We start from the raw sequence: 18,641 nt of genomic DNA on the forward strand, positions 1-18,641 counted from the left end.
ATATATATATATATATATATATACGATGGGCTTCTTTCAGTTTCCATCTACCAAATCCACTCACAAGGCTTTGGTCTGCCCGAGGCTATAATAGAAGACACTTGCCCAAGGTGCCATGCAGTGGGACTGAACCCAGAACCATGTGGTTGGTAAGCAAGCAGCTTACCACACAGCCACTCTTGCGCCTTTTTATGGAAGACTAGAAATGAACAACCTCTCTTGTACAACAGTGATGCTCGTTTACGACCGTTACATGATGTCTAGACAGAGTGAAACAAAGTGTCTTGCTCAAAGACATAACACACAGCCGGGAATTGAACTCACGACCTTATGATCAAGAGCTGAACACGCCAAACACTAACCCACATACTTTTACATACACACACACACACACGCACACACACATACACACACACATACACACAATGAGTTTCTTTAAGATTCTGCCTGCCAAATCCACTTACAAGGCTTTGGATGATTCAGGGTAAAAATAGAGACACTTGTCGAAGGTGCCATGCCTCTCAACTACAGAGCCACACTTGCATCTATAAATTTTCATCAATTAGATTCATGTCAGCCTTTTTCCCTTGTTAGCGTATCTCCTAATTTTATGCTCTCTAATGTAAATTTATTCATTAAAGATTTTTGCTTTTTAAGGAATTCATAAGAATCGGGATAGATTGTTTTGGGAAACCAAATATTTATGGTGTTTTTTTTTTCTTTTGTCTTGCAGAGCGCAAGGGGAAATATTATAATTCAACATCGTCAGACTCTGAGCCACAAGCTCCACCTCGTGTGGCCAAGCTATATGAGCAACCAGTCAAATCATCTGATATTAAATCTAACCTTAACAGGTAAGTCCATGTAATTCTTTGTTTTCCTGCTAAAGACACGCCTGTGCTGGTAACACATCAAAGGCACCTGGTACAATCTGTGGAGTGGTTGGCACTAGGAATGGCATCCAGCTGTAGAAACCAACATCAGGCAAATGACAAGCAAATCTGTGATATTGAGCTGAACATTTGCCATAACGATATTTCTGCTTCAGCAACTTAGCGCTAAATCTGTGAAATGTAATGGCAAATTGGTCAGTTTCAAGCCATTGATGTCTGGGTCACAAAAAGCAATATTTGAAAGGAATAGTAGTCGTTTCTTTTGATTTCCAGATAGAAACAAATAGGAAATGACACTTACTGACCAAAAACAAACAAAAAAATAAAAAATAAAAATTTTGTTATACCTCATCATCATCAGAGTTTAACGTCCGCTTTCCATTATCGACTTAATTATCGACTTAATTTGTTTGTCTGTCCTTGTTTGTCCCCTCTGTATGTAGCCCCTTGTGGGCAGTAAAGAAATAAGAAACGTTAGCATGCAGGGACGAAATGTTTAGTGATATTTCGTCTGTCTTTACGTTCTGAGTTCAAATTCCGCTGAGGTTGACTTTGCCTTTCATCCTGTCAGGTTCGATAAATTAAGTATCAGTTGCGTACTGAGGTCGATCTAATCGACTGCCCCCCCCCCAGCACCACCACCACCAAAAAAATATATATATTTCGGCCTTGTGCTTAGAGTAGAAAAGATTATATTTCTTCTTTATAAGGTGGCGAGCTGGCAGAAACGTTAGCACGTCGGGCAAAATGCTTAGCGGTATTTCGTGTGTCTTTACGTTCTGAGTTCAAATTCCGTCGAGGTCGACTTTACCTCTCATCCTTTTGGGGTCGATAAATTATCAGTTGCGTGCTGGGGTCAATCTAATTGACTGGCCCCCTCCCCCAAAATGTTGGGCTTTGTGCCTAGAGTAGAAAAGTATACGATTATATCAAGCACATCTACTGGTTTTAAATATCTTCACACTCGATGACTGACACACATCGAAAAGATCCGTATGAACACCAACAACTTCATAAAATATCTCACAGGACATGGCTCCGCATCATTTTGTGCCACAAAAATGATGGTGCTCATACAGACCTTCTCGATGTGTGGCAGTGTCAATAAAAATGAATATACTAAAACCAGTTACATGTGTTTGATATTATATTGTTCCCCTATTGTTCTTGTTACTTTTCGGCAGGGGATGACAAGACTTTCGGACAACCCTATACTTCGTTCACTGCTATATCTTTAGCTCTAAGTTGTGTTCTGAGCACTGGGCTATCAGCATAAAGAATTTTTAGCAACAACTTGTGAACGTATTGTGTTATTACTTCAAGAACTATAATGAAGGTGGTATATTTATGGTCATTAAATTCCTGACTATATTGATTTTCGTTAGTTTCCCATCAAACTAATTTTATGTAAGAACCTTTTTTTGAGTTCCTAACACAAAATTATTATTGGTCGACTCCAAAAGGATGAAAGGATGTGAATTCGCGTGTTGAACTAAATTTCGGCGTAACGACTCTCTCACGACAACAAATAATGAAATATAAGGGAGACAATCAATTTCTGAACGTTACTTTGCCAAGAGTTACCTTTCTTCTCCACAGTACTTATTTAAATTCTAATATATTACTTTAATCACTACCATTTACTAGTCGTCGCTCTAAGTTAGAATTTATTCCAATATATAAGGCATTATATTTTAACTGGTCAAATTTATTACAAACAAGCTTTGCCAAATGTTTCAATGAATTGCGAAAATATTCGAGAATTTGAGGAACTAAGTAAATTAACTTTGTTATTCAATGTTTTGTGTTTAAGTCGGTGAGCTGGCAGAATCGTTAGCATGCTGGACAAAATGCTTTGCTGTATTTCGTCCGTCTTCACGTTCTGAGTTCAAATTCCACCGAGATCGGCTTTACCTTTAATTCTTTCATGAGTTGATAAATAAGTACCTATTGAATACTACGTTCTGAGTTCAAATTCCACCGAGGTCGACTTTACCTTTCATTCTTTCATGAGTTGATAAATAAGTACCTGTTGAATACTGGGTCGATCTAATCGACTGACTGCCTCCCTCAAACTCACTGGCTTTGTGCCAAAATTTGAAACTAATATTAGTTTTGTGTTTAGAACACAACAAAAGATATATAAAATTATGATTGAAGATTTTAATTTTAATATAAAAATTTCAAAATGTGGAGTTTTGCTAAACCACTAAGTCAAGTAGTAGTGATAGACAAATGCAGACACACACACATACACACACACACATGATGAACTTCTTTCAGTTTCTGTCTACCAAATCCACTCACAAGGCTTCGCTTGGCCTGAGGCTACAGTAGAAGACACTTGCCCTAGATGCTATGCAGTGGGACTGAACCCGGAACCATGTGGTCAGAAATAAAGCTTCTTACTATACAGTAACATGTGTTTCTCCACATGACATGCAAACTTGACCAGATTTAATTTGTGAACTTTGTTGACAAAGAAATAGATTAAGATTCATTTAATTCATTTATATTTTTTAATGCCCCCGACGTAAAGGGATCAATTTATATTTCCACTTGTTCTCGGAAAAATGACACCTTATTCATTGGTTTTTGTGTGAGAAAGATGTGTACTACTACCTCAGAGATATGTGTGCAAAGTATATTCTTGGACGGTTTATGAATGCCAAGCCAAACGGCTAAACCACTTCCACATGTACTGTCTGAGAAATCTGTTGAGAATCACCTGACAAGACAAGGTCACAGACATGGAGGTCTGATCCACCAGGTGTTTGGTTTTCAAGTGAGTGATGGATTATGCCTGTCATCCGAGAACGGAGAAGACCATGCTAAGCTATTAACCCATCCTGGGCTTCATAGTTCAATAAAAATAGAAGAAAAGAAGACGATTATCCAAGGACCAGGTGTTAATGTTAAACTGGGAGGAGTATAGCTATTTATTACTCAATATGTATTGTTGCACACAAAGCACAAAGCACTGTATTGACTTCATATAAAAATCTATTTGTATTGATTGTCGTGTCTACAACTCAATCAATAAAGACCAACAAACTAGATTATATCACATCTCAATACTTTCTTTTCTTCCACTTAAAATTGTCGTTTAGCCCCAGGTAGGTCAGTCCTGACCTGATTGAGTAGATTTACACTCTTTTTAGTGTAGATCTGCTCAATCAAGTTGGGGTTGACCTATCTGGCGGTAAACAAGAACTCCAGAGTTTATTTCTACATCTGCTGTTCAGTCTGTCGGTCTCTTTTGCAGAGTTGTTAAGTTATTGGGCCATAAACAAGCCAGCACCGGTTGTCAAGCAGTGGTGGGGGACAAACACAAAGATACATACATGCATGCATATATACATACATGCAAAATACATACATGAATATGTGCATACATACATACATGCATATGTACTAAAACAAGGCATACAAATCTACACATATACATACATACATACATACATACATAAATATGTGCATGCATGCACACACTCACACATGCAAACAAAAATACCCTGTTGTTGATGTTGAAACCCCAATGAAGGAATCTTAGATTTAGGTTAGAAGCTGGCTCTTTCTCCACTAGCAAGAAATCTTGAAATAAGACTGGACAATGAGAGAGAAAGAGAGAGAGAGAGAGACACACACACACATACACACACACTTCCCTCCTATCTATTGAAGGGGGCACAAACACTTTCATGCACGTATATATATATATACACACACAGTGGAACTTCTGCCTACCAAATTCAGTCAGAAGGCTTTGGTCAGCTCAGTATTGTAGTACAAGACACATGCTCAACGTATTGCACAGTAGGACTGAACCCAAAAACCACATGGTTGCAAAGTGAGATTCTTATTGTCCCCTTTAAATTTCTCTCTTAAAAGAAAGGCTTTATCTTATTATTTATCTTTATACTTGTTTCAGTCATTTGATTGTGGCCATACTGGAGCACTGTCTTGGAAAGTTTTAAGTTGAAACAATCGACCCTAGTACTTTTTTTTTTTCAGCCTGGTACATATTCTGTCGGCCTCTTTTACATTTGACAGAGCAACCCAAATGCTAAAGGACTAAGCCTCAATTTCGTCTGGTCAATTATATATGAAACCATGTCTACAGTTAACCCCAAAACTGACTGCATGAAACTGTGGTATGGGTCTAATCGACCTCTGTTTATATAGCTGTTGTTCATGTGCAACATAAATACACACACACACATACACACACACACACACACATATGTATATATAAATTTTAATTGTTGTTAGCGTGTAACAGATGTCACCAGTGAATTTCATGCATGAGCCTTGTTTATTGATGGGAAAAGAAGAAAACTTATATTGGGAAACATTACTTTCCAAATGACAATTATAATGTAAATTTTGTTGCCTGAACCTACTGCTAACAGCACAGTTGTTGAGATATGTCAATATTTTACTTAATTTAAGCACACCATCTGTAACATATGGCTGGCTCTAATAGACTGTCTCTGACCTATAAGTTCTATATTCTCTTCTGGTTCAAGTTATTCTTCCATTGAAATCTGTTTCCAGGTGGTGTTGTTAAAGTTGTTTTTGTTGTTGCTTAATCTCTGATCAGTCTTATAAGTTCCAGGATTGACCACTTCTTTACATTACAGTTATAATACATCGAAAACTTACCTTGTGCAGACTTTCGAGCGAGATCGTTGCCAGTGCCCCTGGACTGGCTCTTATGTGGGTGGCACATAAAATACACGATTTTGAGCGTGGCTGTTGCCAGTACCGCCTGACTGGCCTTCGTGCCGGTGGCAGGTAAAAGCACCCACTACACTCCCAGACTGGTTGGCGTTAGGAAGGGCATCCAGCTGTAGAAACTCTGCCAAATCAGATTGGAGCCTGGTGTAGCCATCTGGTTTCACCAGTCCTCAGTCAAATCGTCCAACCCATGCTAGCATGGAAAGCGGACGTTAAACGACGACGATGATGATGATGATGATGATTCTTCTTTAATAAAGATGGTTGGCTGATATTTCTTCCAAGTCAAGATCTCATAGGGGCTCTTCATTGGCTTGTGTTATTTGTAGTGATTGTTGTTGTTGTTGTTGTGTAGTCCTGGAGAGGTCTGATCGAATAAACCTAGTAGTTTATCATTGTTGACATAATCATTGTTTAACCCCAGGTCAGGCCTGACTTAGTTGGCCTATGATTAAAGGCATTTCAACTGTGATCATCCTGCTTTTTATTCAAACATAACATGTCCAGAACTACATTATCTAGCATGTTCTCTCATTCTTTTTTGTTTTTAAAAGCTGGTAAGGTATGTTTTCAGGGAGATCTAGTTGCCATTCTTATTTCTTTATTGCCCACAAGGGGCTAAACATAGAGGGGACAAACAAGGACAGACAAATGGATTAAGTCGATTACATCAACCCCAGTGCATAACTGGTACTTAATTTATCGACCCCGAAAGGATGAAAGGCAAAGTCGACCTCAGCGGAATTTGAACTCACAACGTAACGGCAGACAAAATACCACTAAGCATTTCACCCGGTGTGTTAACATTTCTGCCAAGCTCACCGCCTTAGCAAGCTTCTTACCACACAGCCACACCTGTGCCTATATTTGTCTTTTGTTGCCATTTCCACACTCTTAATATTTCAATATAAAGGGCAATGAGCTGGCAGAATCATTAGCACACTGGGAAAATGCTAAGAAAATGCTGTCTTTACATTCTGGGTTCAAATACTGCCAGGGTTGATATCTAGTTCTGAATCTTTGTATGTTGCATGTTTCTCCATTTTCTTTTAGAGAAACATTGCCACCTGTACGTTTTGAGTTCAAATCTTGCTGATGTCGACTTTGCCTTTCATCCTTCTGGAGTTGATAAAATAAAGTGTCATTCAAAGACTGGGGTTGATAGTTCATTACTTTAAAAAATTGGCTGTCGATAAGAAAGCACCAAACTATTATTCCAGCATTTGTTAGTTATTTTTACCTTCTTTTTTTCTGTTGAAAAAAAAGAGAAAAACCATCAAAAGCAGAAAGAAACAAAACAAAAAAAAAGCACAAAAAGCACCACCCACATGTCTGAGGAAAGCCAAAATTAATTTTCCTCTGTGTGTGTAGGGTGATGTAGGGGTAGATGTTACCTGATTCATTTATGTAATTAAAAGGTTTACTGAAGTTAAATTCTGACGTTGTTAGTTCATTTCAGTGAGCGAGTCTTGGTGTGTCACTGAGGCTTTAAGACGATCAGGTTACAGTGACATCAAATGAATTGATTTACTCATTTATTTGTTGTTTCTTTGTCATAGATGTTTAACCCCAGGTTAGTTCCTGATCCAGTAGGCCTGTGAACAAACGAGTTCCACCTGTGACCATAGCTCCTGCTTTTAGATATAGTGTTTTAACAATTATTTACACCCCAGTGAACGAAGGTCAGTCATTTTTTATCTGTGCTTTTTAAGTGCCATTTACATGATACCAGCAATGGCCACAACTACGGTTTCACTTGGCTTGACAAGTCTTCTCAAGCACAGCATATCGCCAAAGGTCTCAGTCACTTGTCATCGCCTCTGTGAGGCCCAACATTCAAAGATCATGCTACCAGCAACAGCCATGATTACGATAAATATATCTTATATATTATAAATATATCTTGTACACGGATGTTGATGATGATATATATAAAGATATTCTAGCAGTGACCATCTCCTTTTACTTCGGACAGAATGCATTATCCAGTGTGATACATTAGGCAGTGTATTTTTCCTCGTTGTGTGGTCCCAAGTCAACATTGAACCTGATCAAACAGACCTACCATCAAAGTGTTCTGCATGTGTGGAACGGGGATTAAAGTACTGATGATGATCATCACTCTAAATGAATTTATTTTTCTGGTCAATAACTTTTCTCAACGTTTATTGCAGTCCTTGTCGATAGTCAATATTAGTTTGTTTGCTTAAGGTGGCAAGCTGGTAAAACCATTAGTATGTGGGGTAAAATACTTAACGGCATTTCGTCTGTCTTTACGTTCTGCATTCAAATTCTACTGGGGTCAACTTTGCATTTCATCCTTTCGGGGTTGATAAAATAAGTACCAGTTAAAACACTGGGGCCAATCTAATTGACTTACTCCTTCCCCCAGAACTGCTGCTTTTGTACCAAAATTTGAAATCAGTATTTGTTTGTTTGAGGTGGTGAGCTGGCAGAGTTGTTAGTATGTGGGATAAAAATGCTTAATGGTATTTCAACCATTTTCATGTTCTGAGTTCAAATTCTGCCACAGTCAACTCTTACATTTCATTCTTTTGGGGTCGATAAAATAGGTATCAGTTTGAACATTGGGCTCAATGTAATCAACTTACTCCTTCCCCCCAAATTGCTGGCTTTGTGCCAAAATTTGAAAACAATATTTGTTTTTTTTTCTCTCTCTGGCAGATTTTGGAACCTCAATTAAAAGTGAAGAGAAAAAGGTGTCAAAAATGCTCATTTTTTTTTCTACTGGACATTCCATCATTATATATCTGGAAAGTTTGTTCAAATTTCTATAATCAATAAACAAAAGTTGTAGAGGAAGAAAAGAGCTACAAAATACCTCATAAAACACTACAATATTTTTTGTGCTATTTCAAATAACATTGGAATGAAATGAGTGAATTTATCTGACAACTCAATGTGTGTGTGTGTATGATGGGCTTCTGTACAGTTTTCACTTACCTAATTTCACTCAGAAGGCTTCAGTCTATATGATGACACTTACTTGAGATGCTCTACTTTGGGATTGAACTTGAAGCCATGTGATTGCAAAATAAACTTCTTAACCACATTACCATCTGTGCATCCATGAGTATAACATTTGCATGCTGTGCTGAGAAAGGCAGCGTGACCTGACCTGGTAGTTTAGCTTTACTATGGGTTAGGGAACAAGCTGCAATAGCCATCTGTTGTTCATTTTCTCTTCACGGTGCACATCTGGGTTTTATTACAAAAACATTAAAGATATGATCAAATGTCCTCTATGCCCTCTTGTGTCCTTCATGCTTGCGAGAGCTGTATTAAGTGAATTCTTCCTTTGCTGTTCCTACTTAGGTAGAAACAAGTACTTTGCATGGCCATGCTAAAAGCTGATTGGTTCTTCAACCTAACTGACCATTACAATATTCTCCAATACCTCAATAGTATGTATTCATCTAACTCATGCTAGTATGAAAATAACATGTTATTTGAGTGAATGAATTGTGCAGTAAGATGGTGAATTATCTAAATCGGTTTTGTGGTATTTAGCTGTGTCCTTTTATGTTTTCTAAGCTCCAATCTCATTTTTCACTCTTGTATGGGTTAATAAGGCACTAGCCAAGTACTACGGTCACACACACACACACACACACACATACACACATAGGACTTCTATCCTGTTTCTGACTCCCAAATTCCATGCACAAGGCACAGGTCAACCTGAGATTTACGACAACACTTGTCAAAAGTGCCATGCAGTGGAATCGCAGTTGAAACCACATAATTGCAGAGCAAGCTCCTTCACCAGACAACCAAATCAGGAATTATTTTAGAGACATTGTTCATCATTTGTCTTTTTTATCTTCTATTTTTTTACATGTTTCAATCATTAGACTGTGGCCATGCTGGGGCATCACCTTGAAGAATTTTTGGTTGAATGAATTGATCCCAGTACTTTTTTTTTATATTAAGCCTGGTACTTATTCTCTGGTGCAAGCACACCATCATCAGTTGTCAAGTGGTGGTGGAAGACAGACACAGACACAAAAACATGCACATACATGTATGACAAGCTTCTTACAGTTTCCATCTACCAAATCCAGTCACATGGCTTTAGTTGGCCTGAGGTTACAGTAGAAGACACTCTAGGTGCCATGCACTGTAACTGAACCTGGAACCATGTGACTGGGAAGCAAACTTCTTTACCACACAACCACATCTGCACTTATTTTACGATATTTTTCTTTCCCAATGTAAAACAGTGTTATCTTTTTTCTGTGTCTGTTTGAGATTCTGCTTTTTAAAAGTAATTTTGATTTGTTTTCCCATCCATGGTTAAACTTGATGTTATGTTTTCGTTCAAATTTTGTCTTTATTGTTAATGAAATACCACACGCTTATCCCTTAACCCTTTAGTGTTCGCATTATTCTGCCAAAATGAATGCTTTTTCATCCACATTGTTTTGAACTAATCATGCATTATCTTGTAGCTATGAGATTTTGATGAAGTAGCTGTTAATTTTTAAAACAATATTGTAGGGTTGGTGTGAGAGACCAGATCTGGCCAGTTTGAACACAAAATACTTTTGGCCAGTATGGCCGGTTTAAATGCTAAAGGGTTAAATAAAGTTTAGCAATGCATCTACTCGGCAGATAAAAGAGAAAAAAATGCAAAATTAGCATGACAATGAATTTACGAATAATGTATATTGGCTTACGATGTAATTACCTTGCTACAAAATTACCAGGTGATGAAATTACAGGCGATGTATTTATTGCAGTGTAATTACTCACAATGAATTTACAGTGATGAGTTTACCAGACACTTACAAAACGATCATGGGCCCTGTCCTTCTTCTTCTGACTAAGCCATGTAATAATTCAGAAAATGACTATTCACTATACACCGAAATCTGCCAAATCTGTGTAAGGAAACAAACAGAAGGGAAGTTGTAATTGTCGGAGGCAGTTGTTAGGGCGTAGGATGAAATGCTCTGTGGTGTTTATTTTGAGTTCAGATCTCATAGAGGTCACTGTCACTTTTCATCCTCCTGGGTTGGACAAATAAAATGTTGTTCTTGGGTGGTGGACTGGCTGAATTGGTAGATCATTGTATAGGATGCTTTACAGCATTTGTTTCTGCTTTTTATGTTTTGAGTTCAAATCCTGCTGTGGCCTACATGAGCGGTAGGGTTATCCATTATTTGGTTTAACCCCACTTGGCCCTTTGTTACCTTTAGCAAAGTCCACTCTCTGTTGCAAGCAACCCTACCTCCCTTTGCACAATCTCAAAAGCCTGAGGAAAGGGTTTCTTCTCCCAAGATCTTGTTGGTTTTCAGTTATCATTGATGCTTCTGAAATTTTGCTTTTTACTAGGTAGGGACGTTTACCTTACGCAAACCCATTTTTATCTCTGGGGAGAGGAGGTCCATGTTAGTCTGGCCTCTATCTTTTGATCTGTCCAACATAGGTGGCCCTATCAGAAGCTTGCACTTTGCTGGCATATCTCTCAGTGTCATTGAGGCATACAAGTCACAACACTGCAACAAGGGCTGAACATTGTTAGAATAATTCAAATTCCCAAATGTCACCTGTTTTCAGCCAGCAAATATACAGGTATTTAATCATTCTGAATTATGGTTGTGTAGTAAGAAGCTTGCTTCCCAGCAACATGGTTCCAGGTTCAGTCCCATGGCGTGGTACTTGGGCAAATGTCTTCTACTGTAGCCTCAAGCCGACTAAGGCCTTGTGAGTGGATTTGGTAAACAGAATCTGAAAGAAGCCTGTCGTGTGTGTGTGTGTGTTTCTGTCTCTGTTTGTCCTCCCCCATTGCTTGACAACCGGTGGTGGTATGTTTAGTGGTTTGGCAAAAGATACCAATAGAAGAAGTCCTAGACTTCAAAATATAATCAGTCCTAGGGTCAATTTGTTCAGCTAAAACCCTTCAAGGCAGTGCCCCAGTATGGCCACAATCAAATGATTGAAACAAATAAAAGATGAAAAGATATTGTTTTTGTCCCTGATTAAGAATATCAAAATTGGGGAATTAACTTTCAGTCTGTTATGTTGACCGAGCAGCCAACTTCCAGCCAAAGGGGTTTATCTAATGCCAGAGATTTTTGTTTCTCTCATCAAATTTGCTTAATGCCAGGGAAATCAGAACGAAAACAAGAAAAACACTGGCTCCCTTCACAGCCTCTCCCACCATAAACCATTTGCCTGGCTGTACGTGTATGTGTATGTGGATGATGTGTGTACGTCTGTGTGAATGGGTGTTGGTTCCAGTAAATGATTCTGTCCAAATTTATTTATATATATATATATATATATGTATGTATTTTTTCTTTCACATTCTTTTAGTTGTTCATGTTGTTGTTTTCTGGCTTAAAAAAAAGGGTGGTGTTGCTGATGACTAGGGATGTGTCTGTCTTTTTTTCTTTTTTTTATCTCTAAATTGTTTCATAATTCATAAAATGACAGCTTGGGAAAAATGCAAAACACACACACACACACACACACACACACACACAAACATGTACAAACATATGCATTGACACACACATATATGCATATAAAATAAAACTTGCATATGTGTGTGTGCATATATATGTGTATATATATCCCCCCCACACACACATTCATATATCATATTTAAAATGCACATCGACATACCATACAAGCAAAAAAAAAATCAAGAATACATTTACATTCTTGTATTAGTTACATAATACCCTCTCTATGACATGCCCACACCACCAAAATACTAAAATAATTATCTGATCTTCAAAGAATCTAATAAATTTAATGTGAAGCCAATTTTTCATGGTGTTGGTGAGGTACCCTTGTTATTGCAGTATGTATTGTTGTTGCTGTCGTTATTTTTCTTATTAATCTTTCTGATGGTTCATCTGGTATTGTTTTCAGTTCTGTAGGTTCTATGATACACAGTTTTTTACACGGTCTTGTGTTATTTGTTTGTCTTCCCTCTGCCATATTCTTGTTAATAAATGCAGGCATAGCTTTTGTAGTTAACTCTTTGCCTGTCCCGTGTATTACATGTAATACATGGGGGCATATTTCTCTGGCGTCTATGCATCATATCTTTGTCTTCTCAAAAAGGAAGAAGGAACAATTATGACTGGAAACAAGACAGGATGGTCATGTCATAAACGTTATTTGATCAGAGGTCTACTATCACCTAGGTTAAGAACCATTCCATTAGATAATTTAATCCTGCATACCATACCTGTAAAAAGACGAGATGGTTAGCTGCACTTGCCTTTGATTATAAATCTATCTACATAAGCACCCCTTTGGTTTTATAATGAAGACAATTGATTGGTTTATCTCAGTCAATTAACACACTCTTTATTTTATCAAAATAATTTTTTTCTTTCCAATGTTACCATAGTTTTTGAAATTCTTGAATGCTCTCTCTCTCTCTCCAGGTACCGGTTGCAATTTTTTCAAGAGTCTAAAGAAGAGATTGAGAAAAACAAAAAACTAGCAAGGCAGCCATACACTCCAGTGTCAGAGGTGAGATTTCTTCAATTTTTTTTGTACTTTGTCTCCTAAAAGAAGGTAAATCATGGATTTGGTAAAAAAAATCTGTTAAAGTTCATTCCCCACCAACACCACTAACTTCATGTGCTACTAATACTACACTATCCTACCGTCTATCACTAATACCCTCCCCCATGTACTACTACTATTCTACCACCCCCATGTACTAATGCTCTACTACCTCCTACCCATGCACTAATACTTTACTACCCCTCACATACTAATGCTCCACAACCCCTTGTACTACTACTACCAATACTACTACTCCCCTTATGTACTAATGTTCCACTACCCCTTCTACTACTACTACTACTCCCCTCATGTACTAATTCGCCACTCCCTTTGTACTACTATTACTACTCCCCTCATATACTAATGCTCCACTACCCCCTTGTACTACCACTACTACTACTACTCCCCTCATGTACTAATTCACCACTCCCCTTGTACTACTATTACTACTCCCCTCATGTACTAATGCTCCACTACCCCCTTGTACTGCTACTACTACTACCACTCTATTGTCCCCTATGTACTAATACTCTACTATCCCTCTTACTACTACTACTACCCCTCGTATCCCCTTGTACTGCTTCCTCTATCCCCTTCATTATAACCCATATTTTATTACTAATTTTATGTGTTTTCATTTTGTTTTACAGAAAGATCTAGAAGTGGACCTTGAGACAATTTATTTACCAGGGTCTGTGCTGGACATCCCTAAACGGCCACCGTGGGATTACAAACTAACCAAAGAACAACTGGATGTAAAAGAAGAAGAATATTTTAAGGTTCTATTTCTTTGTTTATTTATTTATTGCTCTTTTCTGAGCCCCACCTCTCTCCACTTTTTTTCTGTTTTGTATCAGCTGGGGTTGTATTGATAGGCTGGCTGTAGTGGCTTAGCTTGTTCATATATTGATTTGAAACACTACAAATAAGAGAGAAACAAAATTAATTGTAGGAATAACTAAGAAATCCAAGTGTTTTGGGAAAATTTTGAGTAGAGTTGCTGGTGGGTTGAGCATGTGACATTTTGGGCCTTTTTTAAAGACCTCCTCCACCAGTGAAGGCGTTGAGCTCACAATCATGAGGCAGCAACTTCAGGAGAGGGGATGAGTCAATTATATCGACCCTGGTGTTCAACTGGTACTTAATTTAATTTATTGACCCCGAAAGGATGAATGGTAAAGTCGACCTCAGCGGAATTTGAACTCTGAACATAGCGACGAGTGAAATACCGCTAAGCATTTCACCTGGCGTCCTAACTATTCTGCCAGCTCGCTGTCTTTTTCATTTTAATAATAATAATAATAACAATAATAATAATAATAATAATAATAATGATAACAAAAAGAATTATAATGGTTTCAAATTTTGGCACAAGGCCAGCAATTTAAGGGGAGGAGACTAGTCAATTAAAACCGGCCCCAGTACTCAGTTGGTACTTATTTTATTGAGCCCGAAAGGATGAAAGGCAAAGTCAACCTTGATGGCATCTGAACTCAGGATGTAACAATGAATCAATTGCTGCTAAGCATTTTGTCCAGCATGCTAATGGTTCTGTCAGCTTGCTGCCATAATAATGATGATGATGATGATAATAATAAAAATAATAATAATAATAACAACAACAAAGCCTAAAATTTGGTATGGAGGAGACTAGTCGATTACATCAACCTCAGTGTTTGACTGGTACTTAATTTATCGACCCTGAAAGGATGAAAGGCGAAGTTGACTCCAGCAGAGTTTGAACCCAGAACATAAAGACTGACAAAAAGCTGTAAGCATTTTGTTCAGTGTGCTAACAATTCTATCAGCTCGCTGCCTTACATAATAATTATAATAATCTTACTATAATGGGTGTTATATCCGTCTGTCTGTTTGTTCCCTTTTCATGGTCAAACAGCTGAACCAATGGCCACAATGATTTTCGGGATTATGAAGGAGGTAATCAGGAATGTTTTTAGTGAAAAAAATGTGATTTTGTTAAAATTCCAGCGACGAGGATTAACTCTGGGTCCCCCCTGCACACCGCTGTATAGTTAGTGAATTTAGAGGGTTTAGATTTGCGATACTTTCCCTTTATTTTCCATTGTAGATGGACAGATTCCTAAAGATTCCACTTGCGCATTCTCAACAAACAAAGCACAGGGCCAGACTTTGGATCATGAAAAGAGTACATGTACATAAGTTATTCACCTTTTGAGACCCTCCCCCACACACATGCATGCACAAACATGCACACACACACATGCACACACCAAGTGTCATTGACACTAGGAAAACCAAGTTAATGATGGAAAATTTCCAAAGTACACACTTTTAAATTCTATTACTATAGCTGTACCTAAACTTGCCAAGAAATTGCAGTTCTGATAGAACAATAACCTAAATGATGGTTCTTAGTTAAATTACTTTCTCATCATGAAACTGCAATTAATGAGGAGAACCTTAGTTAAAAGAACGGAAATTACTTGAAATGTTGGCTGTTGTTCTGTGTTTTCTCTCTTGTCATTTTGTCATTGACCAAATTATAGCCAGGATTGCCGTGTAGCACCAAATCAACACTGACTGAGTAAACCGTTGACCAAAAGTATTCACAACATACTTTTATGTACTTTTACTTTTTCCAGTCATTTGACTGCGGCCATGCTGGTGCAGTGCCTTCAGTCGAACAAATCAACCCTAGAACTTATTCTTTGTAAGCCTAGTTCTTATTCTATCGGTCTCTTTTTTGCTGAACCGCTAAGTTACGGGGACGTAAACACACCAGCATCGGTTGTCAAGCAATGGTGGGGGAGACAAACACACATACATACATACATACATATATATATATATATATATATATATACATATATACGACGGGCTTCTTTCAGTTTCCGTCTACCAAATCCACTCACAAGGCTTTGGTCGGCCCGAAGCTATAGTGGAAGACACTTGCCCAAGGTGCCACGCAGTGGGACTGAACCCGGAACCATGTGGTTGGTAAGCAAGCTACTTACCACACAGCCACACCTATGCCTATAATTGTTAAAATATAATTGTTAAAATATTTTGTGTATTGCACTAGAATAATCAATTTATTACAGATAAATTTTAACAAACAAAATCTTATATGGACCCCTAAGGGCTACATGGATCTCAGTTGAGAACCATAGCTCTACAGAAGATACCTTCAAGGCTTCCCTAACATACACACACACACATGCGCATATACATTCTCTATGTTTTCTCTCTGTCTCTCTTTCTCATACACACGCCAGACTGGGAACTGGAGATCCTAAAGCCCTCCAATTTTTCATTGTTGACATTTTCGTATAAATGTCAGTTCTTTTCTATTTCTTATATTGTCTTTCATAAACTCCACTGAGCAGAGTTGTCAACTTGAGTACTCTTAACATACACCCATATAATTACTACTGGCAATGAATTTAACACACACACACACACACACACACACACACACACACTTGATTGACTAACTCACACCCACACTTAATTGACTGTCACACGCACACACTAAGAAACAGATACATACACAGAGGCATTCACAAAAAAACTGACAACACATTCATACAGCTAGACACATGCACGGAGACACGTACAGTTATTTGTTCACACACACACAGTCTCATAGGTGCTAAGGTCCTCATACATAATGTATATAGTCAGACATATGCACACACACACACACACACACAGACACACACACACACACATATACACTTAATATCTAACAGTCACGAGGGTAGCGTAAAAGAAACACCACCATCATCATCATCATCATCATTATTTATATGAAGAATAAGGTTATACAACACTTCCATCTCAGCTGTAGCACACCACTACTACTAATGAGTTGATAATATTGTTTGCTATTTATGCCTTAGATACCCCCCCCCCCATCCTGAACAGTAACACTACTCCCACTAGCAGGAATACAATCAACACTGACACTCCTAACAACAGTACCACCACTACTACCACTGCCACCACTATCTCTAAACAGAATTACCGCCAAGGACACAATCACTAAAAGTATGAGCATCACCAACACTACTACAAATTCCACTTCCTCTAAGAACACAGCCGCCTTCAACGTGACCACCAACACCACCGTTCTTAACACTATCAATTCTATCACCAACATCACCACCATCCCAAGCCATTCTCAGACACCATCATGCTAAATCATAAGCAAAACTACCCTGGCATGAGAGTCAGAGTACCTTTCTGTATGAGACTGTGCCACATGGATCTCTCAGCTGCAAGAGTCTTCCATGACTCTCGATTCCTGCTACTTTTCTATGGGTTTGGGGCCTTGAAAGTGTTATTGTCATGTCTGTACTGTCCATTGGTCAGACATTTTCCCTTCTATCAACTCACTGTAGAAAAGATACTTTGGTTGTTCTTTGTTATCTTATTCTGGCAATACAATTAGACCAGTACAGCTGGGTTCCATGTAGCACATATTGGATGCTGGGCAACACTGCATGATTGTAGTAGACCTCAGTGTCTGGGAATTTGTCCAACCAATGAACATGCAACATTTTGTGTCAAAAGTTTGGGTAGAATTTTATTAGGTTTCTTGTTTTTTGCCTGCTATAAACAGTCCATGTTTTACTAAAACTGTCAGAACAATGGCTCTGTATATAAACCTTCAGTATGGTTAGTGGCTGATACCCTTTCTTGTCCAGAAATTCTAGTGATGTCTATTGAAGGCAATACTGGTGAACTATTGAACGCAATACAGGTGAACAATACAGAATTGTGAACACCAGTTCATGATTCTGTTGTTTTCTTTGCTGATGGTGGTAATTCTCGAGAGAGTATTATCAATGTATATTGGTGGTTCTTGAAACAGCAGCTAAATCTCCCTCAAATCATACTATACTGTCTAAAAAATGTGAAACGCACATTAAAAAGAGCAGTTTTAGATATGCAAAAAAATGACAGGATGATCATGGTTAGATTGTTTTTGACCATTGTCTACTTGGTCACCAATGACCTTGGGCTAAATATCGACAGCAACCACAAACAAACAGACTTACAAACACTACCTTATAAAGTTCTGTGTCCTCTCACTGGCTTTTCTACTGCTACTGCAGTATTTCCTGCTCCTCTGGTTTATCCGAATGATGTAGTTCGCCCCCCCCCCACTTCCTTTCCATGTCCTCTCGTCACACTCTTACCATTGTCACATATGAAAGCATCTTTCCCCAATCTACCACCACCACTGAACCCACCACCATCACCACGGCTATCTTCACCTCCACCACCATCATCACCACAACTACTATGACAGCTATTATCACCATCACCACTATAGTGGCCACCACTACCAAAATAGCAACTACCAACGCTACCACCATCACCATCATCATCATCACCATAACTACTACCTTCACCATGATGGCTACCACTACTACTATGATCTCTGCTATTTTCCTTCCACAT

The 18,641-nt window shown here is 38.3% G+C and overlaps 1 protein-coding gene across 1 annotated transcript in view; it reads left to right on the plus strand.

Moving 5' to 3' along the window:
- The window catches only part of LOC106875309 (guanine nucleotide-binding protein-like 1), a 79,650-nt gene that overhangs the window by 9,604 nt on the left and 51,405 nt on the right, over window positions 1–18,641 (plus strand). The window contains exons 2-4 of the mRNA XM_014923396.2: window positions 734–854; window positions 13,064–13,151; window positions 13,841–13,969. Coding sequence (XP_014778882.1) covers window positions 734–854; window positions 13,064–13,151; window positions 13,841–13,969 — 338 coding nt within the window. The remainder of the gene's footprint in view (window positions 1–733; window positions 855–13,063; window positions 13,152–13,840; window positions 13,970–18,641) is intronic.

The sequence above is a fragment of the Octopus bimaculoides genome, chromosome 21 (assembly GCF_001194135.2).
Source record: "Octopus bimaculoides isolate UCB-OBI-ISO-001 chromosome 21, ASM119413v2, whole genome shotgun sequence".
In the NCBI taxonomy this organism is placed as follows: domain Eukaryota; kingdom Metazoa; phylum Mollusca; class Cephalopoda; order Octopoda; family Octopodidae; genus Octopus; species Octopus bimaculoides.